The 16,439-nt window shown below is 46.8% G+C and overlaps 1 protein-coding gene across 1 annotated transcript in view; it reads right to left on the bottom strand.

Moving 5' to 3' along the window:
* Positions 1–13,140, bottom strand: part of LOC115480811 (angiopoietin-related protein 4-like) — a 39,819-nt gene extending 26,679 nt beyond the window's left edge. Inside the window, exons 1-3 of the mRNA XM_030219734.1 lie at positions 12,546–13,140; positions 6,267–6,377; positions 2,563–2,662 (exon numbers count right to left, since the gene is read on the bottom strand). Of these exons, the coding sequence (XP_030075594.1) occupies positions 2,563–2,662; positions 6,267–6,377; positions 12,546–13,001 (667 nt within the window). The 5' untranslated portion in view covers positions 13,002–13,140. The remainder of the gene's footprint in view (positions 1–2,562; positions 2,663–6,266; positions 6,378–12,545) is intronic.
* Positions 13,141–16,439: the final 3,299 nt, after the last annotated feature.

Here is a 16,439-nt window from a genome sequence, read left to right as displayed (position 1 = left end):
CTGGGGTTTTAGCATGTCTGCTCAGCTTTTCCCTTCCCCCAAAGTTTGCTACTGGCCTGTTCTCAGCTTTCAGTCTGAATAAATACACAAAACCCCCTGGCAGTTACAATCTCTCCTGCTCCCTCCTTTTCAGTCCTCACTCCTAGTGCCTGGAACAGGAAACAGACTTCTTGCTTCTCTTCCCACACAAACAAAACGCCAGCGCATGGAATTCCCACCTCCAAGGGCTGAACTTTCCTCCACTTGGCAGCAAGCCAGACTCCTGAGGGCCTGCACGCCTCAGACCTCCTCTATACTTTGTAAGTGATTGGACCTTTGGCCTCAACAGCAGCTGGGGAAGGTCTTTGCCTCTCACACACTTGGCCAGCTGCCAGCAGCCTCTGATGTCTGCTCCCTGGTTGTAAAGGAGGCTATTGTCTGGAAAGCACTGCCCTCCACCACCAGTTACCTTGGGATGCATCTACACCAGACTGGCACAGAATGCACTTCAGCACCTTTACCCCCAGATCAATGTTGATTTTTATCAGAAACACAGAAAAATGATGGCAAACAAAGACCTTATGGTGGATCCATATCAACTACCGGGCTCTACATCCCCTTCTTCTCCCTTAGACATCCCCTGTGCTTGTCCCATGCTTTCTTGAATTCAGATACTGCCCTTGTCTCTATCACCTTAGATTTCTCTCTAGCAGTGGCGTTCCTTGGTCGGCTGCCACCAGAGGCAGATTGCCACTGCACAGGCCCCCCCCCCCCCCCCCGGGGTACATCGCCATCCGTCCCCCTCGGCGCATCACCTCCAAGCCTCCCACCCGGGTGCATTCTTCTTACCTGCTGGGGTCCGTCGCTGGTTCCCTGCTCCCTCTGCTCCGGAACAGGAAGTAACAGCAGAGGGAGCAGAGAACCAGCGGAGGCGACAGCTGCGCGGCTGCTCTCTGCACACTTCCTGCAGAGTGCACCCGGGGTGGACCGTCCCCACCGCCCCGCCCTCAGTACGCCACTGCTCTCGTCTACTTCCCTTCTCAACCTTATTCTGGGTTAACAGAAAGCAGAGACACTACCTAGGGAAGGGACCACAAAGCTCCATCTTTAAATAAAGACTTGGTAATCTAAAGAAGCCCAAAGTCAGAGGATTCCATTCTCAATTCAAACCAATCCCTCTGCTCTGGTCCTAATTTCCTCAGTGGTGGCCAGGTGGCATGGTGGAACCTCGCTCCTGACCATACAGGTGATCGGTCTCAGGCTGAAAAGTCCAAGAGGGAGCCAATCAGAATTCAGGGAAAAGGATAGATCCAGGGACTCAACTGATGCCAAATTTGGGGCTAGGCAGAAATGTTTCACATTACAACAGAGCTGGATATGCAGGTGGCAGGGTTTTCAGTTCCCTCTGGACCACTCCGTGAGAAGACCAGCTTCAAGGGACCTTTGCTTATCTTTTAACCTAACTGGCTATGGTGCTGTCCTAGTGGCCCAGAATCAGGTTGATAGTGTTGTTATTCCCACATAAACTTTAGCTGGTTCTCAGTGTACACAGCACTGCAAAAGAGAGGACTTATGGCTACCAGGTCTCCTTACCAGGGGTGTAGCCAGGATTCAATTTTTGGGGGTGGACTTGGGAGTGGGGGCAATGCATTTTATCACTACTTCCCCTCCCACCCCCTTGTCACGTTAATAATTTTACATTTGCTAGCAGGGATGTCCAATCCCTGTCAGCTAATGAGATCTGCTGCCACAAACTGCCCCAGTGCTGCCTCAGCAGCGAAGAAGTCGGCGGTCTCCTTTCCAGCCGCTGGCACACCTTGCACATGCTCAGTTCATGAACAAACTGAGCATGCGCGAGGAGTACCAGTGTCGGCAGCTGGAAAGGAGGCCGCTGACTTCTTCGCTGCTGAGGCAGCACTGGGGCAATTGTGAGCAGCGGATCTTATCGGTTGGCAGGGATTGGACACCCCCGCCAGTCATTCAACAGGTACTTCGTATTGTGGAAGCCCAAACAGGTACTTCGTATTGTGGAAGCCAGCTTGAGCCCAAACTGGGGGGAGAGCCCAGACCCCCCCCCCCCCCCCTCCCCAGTGGCTACGACACTACTTCTTACACTGGCACACATAGATAAATGTATTTATCTGAATTTAATATACTACTATTTCATGTTTATTTATTTATGACATTTCTACCCCGCTTTTTCCCACATACAGCAGGTTCAGTTCTGCTTACATAGTAAAAGAAAGCATCTTACATGGTAGAGAATAAAGCAAAACAAGGAAATGCTGGCATAAAACAGTGTATAATCTAAGTACAGTCAGTATAAACTAGTCATAAAATAACACAACAATCAGATATTAATAAATCAGGTCTTCAGGATTCCCACAATGAATATGCATGAGATAGAGCTACATACCTGTACAATGGAGGTAGTGCAGTAAATTTTCCTCATGCATATTCATTGTGGATATCCTGACTGACTGGGTATGAGCTGAAAACCCCTGCTGTAGTGTGTCCAATACCATGCAGCACTCACTCTCTGGGTAAAGTCATGCAGAACATAGAATAAGCCGCAGTACTCACCGTGTGTAGGCACAGTGCTGACGCTCTGGTTTTCAGAGATGCCTTTACTTTGTTTTTTCAACACTGCATGCCAGGCCTGGCCCTGTGTCTTGTCCTGAATCTGAAACAGAAAGGATGGTAAGTGGCCCTGGCAGAGAGGCAGCAGAATTTTAGGAGCGTCTAATTTTTATTGGTGCTTACATCCCACATAATCCAAAATGTTAATTATTCAGTTCTATGTGGCTTATAATAATTAAGACTAGAAATGCATGCAATATATTTTTACAAGTATGAAGAAAACAAACAGTGAGATTTTGAAAAGAGCAAACAACTAAAGATATCATAACATATGCTGTTTAGTTCATTGCCCAACAATGCAAAAATTTGCTAAAAAGGAATGCCTTGAGAAATTTGGGAAATATTAGAGAGTTGGTAATCCTTTTTATCTCACTAGGGATGGAGTTCCACCATTTTGAACCTGTTTGTGAGAAATCTCTGTTTAATATGGTTATATATCTGATGTTTTTATAGCTAGGAAAGTGTAGTATGAGACAGTTTCTTGATCTAATAGACAAATTGAAGGTAGGTAAATCTATCAGTTTATCATGTAATCTGAGCTCATGCCATAGATAATTTTGTAGATGAATGTACACGTTTTAAAGATGATTCTGGCTTTGATTGGTAGCCAATGTATTGTAGATAATAGCGGGGATGCCCCATCGAATTTTGAAGCTTTGCATACGAGTCTAGCAGCAGTATTTAGGGTAGTTTGAAGTTTTTTTGATGAGGGATTCCTTATTCCCTAAGAGGCCCTTTTACGAAGCAACGGTAAGCCCAATGTGGGCTTACCGCTCGCTAAAAGGGAAGTACCGCTGGGCTACCGCAGCAGCTCTGTGGTAGTTCCCTCCCCCAGTGTGTGCCATTTCTGGCACTGCAAAAATATTTCAATTTTTGTAGCGCTGGTGTGTATCTGACGGTAATCGGGCCACGTGCTGCATGGTTACCGCTGGGTTAGCACAGGAGCTCTTACCGCCACCTCAATGGGTAGCGGTAAGTCGTCCCCCCACCCCGAAACGGCTGCACGGCCATTTCTTTTAAAAAAAGGAAACTTGCCTTTTACCCGCTGCAGTAAAACGGGGCCTTGGCACGCGTCAAAAACATGTGCTGATGCCAGCGCAGGTCCCCTTTTGCCGCAGCTTCATAAAAGGACCCCTAAATAGACTAATAATTTCAATACCTCATCTGACTGATGACCAAGCAGTGCCGGTTTCTCTCATGGTGCTTCCCAGCACCAAACATGTCGCAACTCAATAATGCAGTAGATAATGACATAAGAAGGCCAACTGGTCCAGGGGCTGATGAACAAAGCTACTGCAAGCTTTCTGGATGGCCAAATTGATGGAATTTCTGATAAATGAACTATTATAATCCTTTCTAGAATATTTTAATGCTTTACATTATACACAGTATGGTTTCAGATCTAGACACAGTACTGAAACAATGCTTCTGTCTGGTTCTCACTTCAAAATTTAAATCTGAGTAGAGAGGAACAAGTCACTCTGCTCCAGGTTGATATTTCTGCAGCGTTTGATGTAATCAATCATTCTAAAGTTCTTGGGATCATTCTGGACTCTAATTTGTCCTTTGAGAGACAAATTAATGCATTTTTGTCAGACTATCAGGCTTATTTTCGAAAGACAAGGGCACCCATCTTTCGACACAAATCGTGAGAGGGGCGTCCTTCTCACAGGGTCACCCAAATCGGCAAAATTGAAAGCCGATTTTGGGTGTCCTCAACTGCTTTCCATCGCGGGGACGACCAAAGTTCACGGGGGCATGTTGGAAGCAAAGTGAAGGCGGGACTGAGGCGTGCCTAACACATTGGCGTTCTCGACCGATAATGGAAAATAGAAGGGTGTCCCTGACGAACACTTGGGAGCGTTTCTTGGTCCATTTTTTCTTACATCCAAGCCTCAAAAAGGTGCCCAAATTGACCAGATGACCACCGGAGGGAATCGGGGATGACCTCCCCTTGCCCCCCCAGTGGTCACTAACCCCCTCCCACCCTCAAAAAAAAACTTTTTAAATATTTTTTCCCAGCCTCTATGCCAGCCTCAAATGTCATACCTAGCTCCCTGACAGCAGTATGCAGGTCCCTGATTGCTGTGCAGGGTGTAGAGAAGCCGTTACAGGCGACACTGTGGTATGAAAAAAAATATCGAGGGTATGAAATCCCGGGTGCCAGGATAAAATTTCTAGGCACTACGGCGATCTGGTGCCTGGAATTTGTTGAACCCTGGTCTAGGGCACCCCTCACCCATTACCCCTCCCTCCCCGGACTAAAAATATATTCCCTGGTGTCTAGTGGCACCCTTACCTCCCACTCTACCCACCCACCCCTGCCCACCCTTTGAAAAATAAAAGTCCCTGGTGCCTTGTGGGGACCTCCCCAACCGACCTTCACCCGGGCCCCTCCAGACTTCATACCTCTACATGCGGCAAGATGCCCACTTGCTCCTGCCTCTGGCACTCTCAATTCTCAAAATTGCGCAGCCCTGTCCCGTGCAGTGCATTTTAAGATACACCACACGGGGCAGGGCGCTGCCACTTTGCAGATGCCAGTTCCCACTTAGCAGGCGCAAGTGGGCTTCATTTCTGCCTTGGCAAGGGGGGGCACCCACTAGGGCCTTTTCTTATTAGTTGGGTTGGGGGGAGGGAGGAAGCAGTGCCACTAGATACCAGGGATGGTGGCCTGTTATGTTGCCACGGCTCAGGCACTGACAGGAAAGATAACATTTATCAATGAGTGTCAGATTACTGACATGATTTTAACATGGAAGTAATTTACATGCTCATTCATTATAGCATGCCTTGGTATTTTTTTCTGGTATTTTGCGCTAGTGTAGGCTATACTGCAAAGCTTTTTGCGTTCCTCCTCTCCCCCTCCAGTCTTTCCAGTTAGTCCTAGGCACTGACATAAAGTTCTTCACTATAACTCAAAATCATTGTTAATACCTTCTACCTCAACTACCAAATGATAGGGTCATTGAGATCCTAAACACTAGTTATCACCCAAACACAAATCTAAGGAGCACACAAAGAAAAGACAAAGATTTTAATCCCATCCATTCCTCCACCTCCTGTGATAACAAGTTCAAGAAGACAGATAAAAATCTTTAGACATTGAGCAGATCAGAGGCAAAAAGCCTCTCCTCCCCCCCCCCCCCCACCTTCTGGACTGACCATAAATCTATGACAGAAGGAATCTTGGATAATCTATGCCTTTGGAAAAGGTGTGCACAGACAGATTAAAAGATGAGGTGCTATCCAAGACCAGTCTGACTTTCTAAATAGGGTTCTCTCACTTACATAATCCCAAAACCCCAGTATCATTTGAACTCTCAGGCACTGTTTGTAGAATATAGGGAGAAACTGAAAGGGAGAAAGGACATGAAGGCACAGGAAAAAGGGAGAGATGGGGTGGGGGCAGAAGCCTTAGAGGGCTACAGAGGACAGAATTCTGATAGACTTCCAGACCCGATGGGCTCCAGCCATACCCCCTCCCACCCCGATTCTCAAGTGGGACGTTCTGGAAAGTCACCTCTGAGAAGCAGTGAACTGTGGGCAACCCTTCCCTTTGCCCCCAATCCCAGATTCGTAGGCATCAGAAGTGGGAAGCCCCATGCTCCCCCTTCCCCACCAAAGGATCCAGACGATGAACTTACTTTGCTTTGTAGGCTTTTAATCTGCAGGTTCTGCTTGTCCAGACTGTACTGCTGCAGCTTAACCTGACCCAGAAGCTCATCAATTCTTTTGTTCTGAGCATCTATAAAGGACTGGGAAAAACAAAGCAGAAAGGCACAAGATGAGATATTTTCATCCCCCAACTCTGTTAGGTTGGACAGTGATTGCTTCCCCACCCATGACAAACTAGTGGTGAAGGATGAAGATTCCTCACACACTCTATTTCAGCCCATCTTTCACAAACAAACTCCTCTAACACAATAGTAAAAGATCCCTACCCCATCCCCACCAGAGGGCTCATTTAAACTAACACTGAACATTCCCGTCTAGAGTCCCCTGTTAGTCAGATGTGTCTATATAAGTGTAATGCATCTGAAGAGGCAATGCTCAAGCCCTTAGAACATGATGGGATAAATCAGACACCCTCGACCCTTGGTCCAAGCCTAAAGAGACTGGATCAGACATGTGCACCTAACTCCCAATCCCCTCTCACACATCCTCAATGCTGAGTGGATGGACTAGACATATGCTCTGGCTTCTGTTCTCATCCTGCGTCTAGGAGTTTACACCCACCATGGGGGGGGGGAGGGGTGTTAGTGGCACTTTAAAGCTTCAATTAGCTGCAGCTAGAACTAGCACCCAGAACTCCAACCTGAAATACAGACTCACTCACCCTTACATAAAACAAAGTCCTTGCACAGCTCACTTCCATACCTTCTTATACAAAGTGGAAGAGCTATAGCCCCTCTCCCACTACACATACCCACAACAGCACTATAGCCCCATTCCCATTATATGTACCTACAAAAGCACTATAGCCCCACTTCCACTACACACACTCCCATTACACATACCTGTGGCAATGCAATAGCCTCACTCCCACTACAGGTATCTGCAGCAGCATTATAGCCTCTGACTTCCACTTTTCCTTACCAGGGGCTGGGGAACCCCGTTTTGGATGGAGGCGCTAAACAAACCAATCTCTGGCTCCGCCTCCAATCTATTTGCTGATGCTGTGTTGAGTGAAATATTGGCAAGGCCCCAGTGACCTATCCCCTTCTGCTATGATCTCTTCACCCCTGTAGCCAGTATTCTCCAAACCTGACTCTCTTCCTACCTCCTTGGCCAAGAATCTTCTCAGGACAACGAGCTTGGAGTCTAGAGCTCCTCCAGGTGGACACATAGCCCCTGTTATAAAGCCAAGTCTCAAGGGACTGAGAGGCTCCAGTTACTTAAGGGCCTCATATAATTAAAGATCCAATGAGGAAAAGAAGAAAGACCTACTAATGGGACAACCAAGCACCAAGACTCCACCTCTCTAAGGCTCATCTGGAAAGTTTCCAACATACCAAGATTTATCACAGGCTCCCCTGAATTTATTATAGCTTCCTATGGTTTTTACAAGGCTTCATCCAATGCAAAAAAAGTTGCCAGATTTACGAAACTGTAACTCCCACTACTCCGGATACTTTTGGACAGGAGCTATATTAACAACATCTGCAGTTCAGAAAGTACTTGAGATACTTGGGGCTAGATTTTATATATTATGCCTAAAAAAAATCGGTGCTGAAAAAAATACACCTACATTTGGGCGTCGTTTATAGAATACACCTACATTTCCATTCGGTTTATAGAATGCGCTGAGCAGCTGTCCATGTGACTAAATGTAGTCGCGGGCAGTTACACCAAGTAAAACTTAGGTGTATTCTATAACAGTGCACATAGATTTTAGAAACACCCACAAACCGCCTATTCCACGCCCCTTTTCAACTATGTGACCTAGAATTTACACACATTACGTTACAGAATATACATAGTTGTGCGCATAAATTCTAATTAAAGCCAATTGGTGTCAATAATTGCTTGTTAAGTGGCAATTATCAGCGTTGACTGGCTTGTTAACTAATTAAGTTGTGCACGCAAATCCAGAATACAGCTGAATTTGAGTGCAAAACTTAAATCATGCTATACAGAATCCAGGGGTTAGAGGGCATTTCCATGACTGGGTGCCTGCATTTACCTGCCCCTTGTGTGTGTAAATTTACCGAATAGTAGCACACACGTGTTGGCGTACCTTACCTGTGAATGTGCCAGCAAGGTGCTTAAAAGCTATTCTGTAATGTCCGAACGTGGCATAGTGCATAAATACAAGGGGAACACACGTGGGCGAATACGGGCAGGACACAGGTGCATCTTCCACTTTTGCATTTACAAATGCACTCAATCTGCAGCCCCTCAATACCTCTCTACCCTCATCTCCCCTTACGCTCCTACCCGTAACCTCCGCTCACAGGACAAATCCCTTCTCTCAGTACCCTTCTCCACCACCGCCAACTCCAGACTCCGCCCTGTCTGCCTCGCCTCACCCTATGCTTGGAATAAACTCCCTAAGCCCACACACCCTCTCCCTATCCATCTTCAAATTCTTGCTCAAAGCCCACCTCTTCAATGTCGCTTTCAGCACCTAACCATTGTACCTCTATCCAGGAAATCTAGACTGCCTCAATCTTGATTGACTGCACTTTTTGTCCTTTAGATTGTAAGCTCCTTTGAGCAGGGACTGCCCTTCTTTGTTAATTGTACAGCGCTGCGTAACCCTAGTAGCGCTTTAGAAATGTTAAATAGTAGTAGTAGTGCATGTCAGTTACATGCACCAGCAGTCACACCAGCTCTATGGCTGAAGGTGCATACATGTAAGATGCACTGATAGCGGTTTATGCAAATATTCTGGATGCCCTCCTTGATGCTGTGCGCCTAGAAAATCTGCCTAAGGGTATTCCATAAGCGGCACCTAGATTTAGGCACGTTATATAGAATACGCTTAGCTGATATCCCAGCACCTAAAACTACGCGTCTCCATTTACACCAATGAAAACGTGGTGTCAATTCCGGCATGCAGAGGACCATATTCTATAACAACGCGTGTAAATTTTGGAACACCCACAAAACGCCCATTTTCATGCCCCTTTTTGCCTGCATGCATTAAAATCTAGGCACAGTGCGTTATAGAATGTGCTTAGGGAATTGTGCGTATAAATTCTAATTATTTGCTAATTAGTGCTCATTATTGCTTGTTAACAACACTAATTGGCTTCTTAAGCCAATTACATTATGCATGTTATTACAGAATACGACTGGATTTCAGGACAGATCTCTAGTCGTGTTATATAGAATATGGGGGATAGGGCCTGATATTCAGCTGGTGGCAGGCACACTGCATTCGCTGTCTGCCGCTGGCATCAAAGCTGAATATTCAATGCTGGGTCGTATCCGGTGACCGGTGTTCAATATCTGAGTTTATTTTGGCCACTAAAATGTTAACCAGCTATGCCGATATTCAGCGCTAACCGGTTAACTTTTTAATGGTCAAGGATAGGCCTGCTGTTTAAGCAGCTTATTTTGACTGCTCAGCATAGCCAGTTTGGTGCTGAATACCCCGCCCAACCAGCTATGTCACACAATATAGCTGGTTAGTGGCTCAGCTGGACATAACCGGTTACCTGCAGCTTAATATCTGCAGCTAGGGTTTACATAGTTTTGAATATCAGGGGGGGGGGGGGGGGGAAGAGATCAGTATCCTGTTTCCAACACTGGCCAATCCAGGTCACAAGTACCTGGCAAGATCCCAAAACAGTACAATACATTTTATGCTGCTTATCCTACAAATAAGCAGTGGATTTTCCCATCTTAATAATGGCTTACGGACTTTTCTTTTAGAAAACTATCCAAACCTTTTTTAAAACCCGATAACTGCTTTTACCACATTCTCTGGCAACGAACAGAGTTTAATTATACGTTGAGTGAAGAAATATTTTCTCTGATTCGTTTTATATTTACTACTTTGTAGCTTCACTGCGTGCCCCCTTGACCTAGTATTTTTGGAGAGAGTAAACATGCGATTCACGTCTACCGCTGCTGGCGTTAATCCCAGATATCATTGCTGGGTCATGCCTGGACTTTAGCACTGAATATCCGGTTTATGCAGTGCCAGCTAACACATAGCTGGTTAAGCCGATCTTCAGAACTTAACTGCCCATGAGTTGCTGTGTTTTATGGGATCCCATTTATGAAGCTGCTCTGGCCACTTTAATTTAATTTGGCATTTATAACCCGCTTAACCAACAAATTCTAAGCGGTTTACATTTAACAGTATGTTATCAAAAGATTAACTAACATTAATTAGTAATAACTTGCAGTGGAACTGCTCAGGATACAGTAAACAATATTGGCACTTAACCAGCCACGTGCCAACTCTGCCCCTCAAAACAGGTTTTCACTTAGGCGCTAACCACTAATTTTCAGCAGAAATAACTGCTCAAGTGCTGCTGAAAATTAGCGGATAGCCCTGAACAAGCAATTTAACCCATCAGCACCTGTTTCTGGCTGGTTAAATCGTTTTAAATATCGACCAATATATGTATAATTTTTAGATACAAAGGTTGCATCATATAGGTACTGATGACGGTCTAGTCCAGTGGTGCTGGACGTACAAAGTATATAACATACAGACTATACCAGCCAGAGCTACTATTCCATGTTTCCTACTTTATATGTCGCGCGGTTGCTAAATATAGACATACAGATTTACATAGAACTATACATATACCTGGACATCTCCGGACTTTTTTTTTTTAAACAAATTTTGACCTAATCTCTCTATATATAAAACGCACCTCCAACGTTCTAATGAAGCCTCAGCCAGAAACTTGAGATGGCATAGATATCCGGTTTAATGTCTGCCCCGCCCTCGCGTCACAACGTGATGACGTCGAGGCAGGAGCACTGACACTGAACGAATGGCATCGCCTCGCCAACCCGTTGCTCGGCGGCCTGCAGCGGTGAGGGTGGCTCTGCGCCAGCGAGGGGCAATGGTCTGCGTCCTCCTCTCCTGCTCCGCTGTCTCCTGCAGCCGTTACCATGGAGGACTGTCAGGCAGACGAGAAGCTCTACCGGGCCGAGTACGCCAAGAGCGGTCGAGGTTCGTACAAGAAATGCGGGCACAGCATCGCCAAGGACTTGCTGTGACTGCCCATCATGGTGCAGGTAGGCGCGCGCACTGCAGCACATGGGGGCGGGGAGCAGGGCTCGCATACCGGCTCAAAACCTTGCTAGCGCCCGTTTCATTGCTTTCTGAAACGGGCCTTTTTTTACTAGTGTGATAGAAGCACTCAGAGGCATATTCCCTTCCAGCTGCTGCTCCCCAGTGACAAGTAGAAATAAATGGGAATTGAAATGCATAATGAGAGATTCCTCTCAGTATACAGCGATCCCTCCTTACTTCCAAAATGATTGGGGGTGCTAAACACAATGGAAGCCCCTCCCTAGACACAGTCAAAGAGTTTGCTCAATATTGCAGCACCCATAGAGCTGGTTCCTATGCTGGAAATGTCTTTTTTTCCTCCTGCAGTCATCCTCGTAGAGTACTTACTCTGCTCTAAGCACAGCAGCCGACTTTTCAAAATTGGGGGTTCTAACCTTAATGCAAATGGACTCTCCCTGGACACAGCAGAGTTACTTGTCCAATTCTGGAGTACTCAAGCACCCACATACAGTGGGTACCTAGGGCTTTAAGGGGCCCTTTTACTACACAGCGGTAGGGCTAATGTGCGGGTTGAGTCCGCCAAATCTGCACCACCACTGGTGAAGTGCGGGCGCCCAGTGCTAATTCTGAAGTTACCGCACACTGTTTGCCACAGTAGAAAATATTTTTTCCCTTCTACTGTGGCGGCATTCCCAGCGCGGTCACATCGCCACATTCTACCCGATTACCGCACGAATAGCGCGTGAGCCCTTACTGCTAGGTCAATGGGTGGCGGTAAGGGCTCAGGCAGTGAATAGCCATGCTCTACTTTTTTTAGGGCCCTGTTTACTAAGCTATAGGCGCACTGACGTTTTTAAGTGTGCGCTAACGCTAGAGACACCCATAGGAATATAAATATACACCCATTTACTGCCCCCTTAAACAAACCTTTTTTTCCCTGCCGGAGTAAAAAAAAAATGGCCCAGCACAAGCCAATTTCACCGTCCACTTTTTACCGCAGCTTAGTAAAAGGACCCTAAGACCCAACTCCTTGTACCGCCTACTTAAAAAAAAAATTAGAGATGCTACCAACATAGTTCACTGGACACACACACACACACACACACAAAAAAAGGAACCTGCTTAATTGGGGGGGGGGGGGGGGGGGGAGGTCCCTGCTGAACATGCGCAGCACCCACATAGCTGGCTGTGAGATCTGTCCCGCTACCACCAGCCTTACCTGCATCCTGCCCCATTCCTCGGCAGGAGGAGGGTGCAAAGCTCTCCCGATCCGACCCTCGATGCTCTGCAGCCGCCGTTCCAGGCTCTCCCTGCCCCGGGCCGCCTCCTGCAGTTCCTGCGACAGGTTATGGAGCCGATCGTGGCTGCCCTCCATTTTGCCCCGCAGTTCCCGGTCCTCCTGCTGCAGCTCGCCCAGGGATGCGTTGTGCCGGCCCAGCTGCCCCGCGATCTCCCGCAACTGCCCCTTTGTCTTGTCCACGTGCTCCTTCAGCCCGTGACCGAGCTGCAGCAGCCCGTGGGCGATTACATTCACTTCGTCCCACGAAGCAAACTGCACTTTTTTCTCTTTGCCTAGAGGGCTGGCGCCCCCGTTTCTCCTCTCCGACAGGAAGGCGCCCACCTGCCCGGCCAGCAGGGAACTGCACAGCACCACTACCACATAGGACCATTGCATCTTTCCTTGCAAAAAAAAGCTCGAGCAGCTCTCCTCTGCAAGCTCTGATCGCTCTCAGGAGGTCCGATTGCTCGGAGGAGCTTCAGTGAAAAGTTTTGATCGTTCCCGGGAGCTTGGCTAGGAAATCTCACTCACTACTCTTCAGACTCCCAACAAGCTTCCCTGCAACAAGCACCGACCGAGTCCGACGACCTAGTAGTAGTGCTGCTGCCGGCTGCGAGTGCGACAAGCTCCTTTTATATAGCGTATCAGGCAATCGCACGTGCCCTCTGCCCCCGCCCCTGCCTTTACATAGTGACTGTACTCAATGGGATTCAGGTGGGGGGAGGGGGGGGGGCTGAGTCGTTGCCAGTTTCGTCCTTTACAGTAAAACGAAGAAGCTATTTCCAGTCAGAACACAAGCTCTGGCTTCTCTTCCATGCTTCTGCAGTTGCAAATGCAGCTGGCCAGAATGACTTCATACGCCTGGAGCTGTTCCCTTCCCTAGCGAGTAGACTAAAACTTGGGACTTAAGGACTCCAGTAGGGGAGAGGAGAGGTGGGGTGGTGGGATATTTTATTTATTAGAATTAATTTATCGCTTTTTTTTAAAGAAATTCTCTCAACCTAGTGTTCAGCAAGAATAATAAGCAATACACAATTATAACAAAAACAAAACATTCAAATAACAGCACACTATGCAATAGTATGCTACTGAAATGCCAACACAATACACTGTAAAACAGTGTAAGGGACGTTAAATATAGATAGGATAGAAATAAGGGTGATTTAAGGAACAATTGCATGCGGAGTCAGAAAAGCTATGTGAAAATTAGCTCAGTTGGAGTTAGTGCACAAGGAAGTCCTGTTACAGTATAAACTGGGATGTGTCACCCCCCCCCCCCCCCCGAAAGGATGTTCTCTACAGCAAGAGAGGTCATAATAAAAAGACCAGAGGACATAGACTCGGGAATGATCTTTTCTTACTACTACTACTTATCACTTCTATAGCGCTACAAGGCATATGCAGCGCTGTACACCATACATGAAAAAAGACAGTCCCTGCTCAAAGAGCTCACAATCTAAATAGGACAAACACACAGATAGAACAACTAAGAGGTAAGGGAATTAAAGAGAGATGGGGATAAAGGGACAGGGCAAGTGAGTAGTGGTTAGGAGTCAAAAACAACGTTAAAGAGGTGGGCTTTTAATCTGGATTTGAAAACAGCCAAAGACGGGGCTAGACGTACAAGCTTGGGAAGCCTATTCCAGGCGTGAGGTGCAGCGAGATAAAATGAACGGAGCCTAGAATTAGCAGTAGAGGAGAAGGGGACAGATAAGAGAGATTTATCCACAGAACAGAGTACCTGAGGGGGGGGGGGGGCGTAGGGAGAGACAAGAGTGGAGAGGTACTGGGGAGCGGTAGACTGAATGCACTTGTATGTCAGTAAGAGAAGTTTGAATTGAATGCGGAAACGGATAGAGAGCCAGTGAAGTGACTTGAAGAGAGGGCTAATGTGAGCATGGCAACTCTGGCGGAAAATGAGTCGTGCAGCAGAGTTTTGGACTGATTGAAGAGATGGCTAAGTGGGAGACCGGTGAGAAGCAGGTTGCAATAGAGGAAGAGACGGATTTTGCTGATGTTATAGAGAAAGAAACGACAGGTTTTGGCAATCTGCTGAATGTGAGCAGAGAAGGAGAGAGAGGAGTCGAAGATGACCCCAAGGTTACGAGCTGATGAGATAGGGAGAATGAGAGTGCCATCCACAGAAATAGAGAAAGGGGGAAGAGGAGAGGTTCCTCCAGAGGAACCCTGTCTAAGCCTAGGTGTGTTATATATAGACACGCTCATTGTATATAGACTGACTCTCTCTCTCTCTCTCTTAATATCTATAATGACCTTAGATGGCTTTCCCTTGTTGGCAAAGATTGGTGGACTTGATGAACTATTTTTTTTTGTTACATTTGTACCCCACACTTTCCCACTCATGGCAGGCTCAATGCAGTGGGCAATGGAGGGTTAAGTGACTTGCCCAGAGTCACAAGGAGCTGCCTGTGCCGAGAATCAAACTCAGTTTCTCAGTTCCCCAGGACCAAAGTCCACCACCCTAACCACTAGGCCACTCCTCCACATGTGGAAATCAACATCTTGCAAAACAGATTGTGCACAGGTCCTGGGGTCAGACTGTAGGGGCAAAGACTGGGGTTAGGGAGTCCATGAGAGGTGAGGGAGGAGGAAAAGGATTCAGGGAGCGAAATAGGGTCATGAAAGGGAGAGAAGGGGCAGGGGAAAATACTTGAGAGAGAGAGGAGTAGTCAGCCATACAGATAAAGTGACCAATGGAAGAAATGGGTAAGGGGAGAGATAGGTGAATGTTAACTTAATCACTTGCTCACTTAACCCTCCATTGCCTCAGGTACAAACTTAGACTGTGAGCCCTCCTGGGACAGAGAAATATCCAGTGTACCTGAATGTAACTCACCTTGAGCTAGTACTGAAAAAGGTGTGATCAAAATCTAAATAAATAAATTGTGTGGGGGCAGGGGAACAGGGATGAAAAGTCAGATGGGGAGTGATACTAGGCAGAGGGAGAAGGGGGATAAAGAGGAGGGGGCATTTGACTACAAAGGCTCCTTTAAATGTTTTTGTGGGTGTCAGCAAGTGAGAAAATATTTATCAAAAGGGTAGTGGATTCATGGACCTCCTAGGGAAGTCTGGGAGGAGCACAGAGAAGCCATAGTTGCAACACAAGAGAAATCTTTCGCTTGGTGGGGGGAGGGGGCAGTCTCTCCATATGCATTTGTGAGGTTGTATTAGGAACCAATCTGGGAAGATTAGATAGACTTTACGTCTTTATCTGCCATCAAATTCAATGTTTCTGTTGTACACATAATCCTTTTATCAGTCTAGAGAGCTTTGTAAATGTGTTAATCTCATAAAACAACTCAGGGGCAGAGGAACACCATTTTGGTTGGAGGCGCCAAACCCAAAGCTTTCTGGTCACTGATGCTGTGTTGTGCAAAATATCGGTCAGGCCATGGACCACCTCATTGCGCTGTCTATGATAACAACTTGGCCCTAGTTGGCTATTGTACTGACTTTCCTTCAACTAATTTTATTGTTAGTCTGGTAACACACTGTGGGACCCTTTTACAAAGTACAGCAGTGTCTACGCGCATGCAGCATGCGCCAAAATGAGACTACTGCCAGGCTAGTGCACCCCCTGGCGGTAATTTCAGATTTGGCGCGTGCCCATACCACCGGGAAGATTTTTAAAACATTTTTATTTAAACGTTTCTGGCGTTAATCAGCAGTTGGCACATGCCAACCGGTCACCGTGTGTGTAATGTGTGCGCCCTTACCGCTAGATCAATGGGTGGCGTTAAGGACTCAGGCCATAAATAGGCACGTGCTGGTTTCAATTTTACTGCAGGCCTTTTTCCTGGCCCATTGAAACAA

Source organism: Microcaecilia unicolor, chromosome 11 (genome assembly GCF_901765095.1).
Source record: "Microcaecilia unicolor chromosome 11, aMicUni1.1, whole genome shotgun sequence".
In the NCBI taxonomy this organism is placed as follows: Eukaryota; Metazoa; Chordata; class Amphibia; order Gymnophiona; family Siphonopidae; genus Microcaecilia; species Microcaecilia unicolor.
This window is presented reverse-complemented; position numbering and strand designations above follow the sequence as displayed.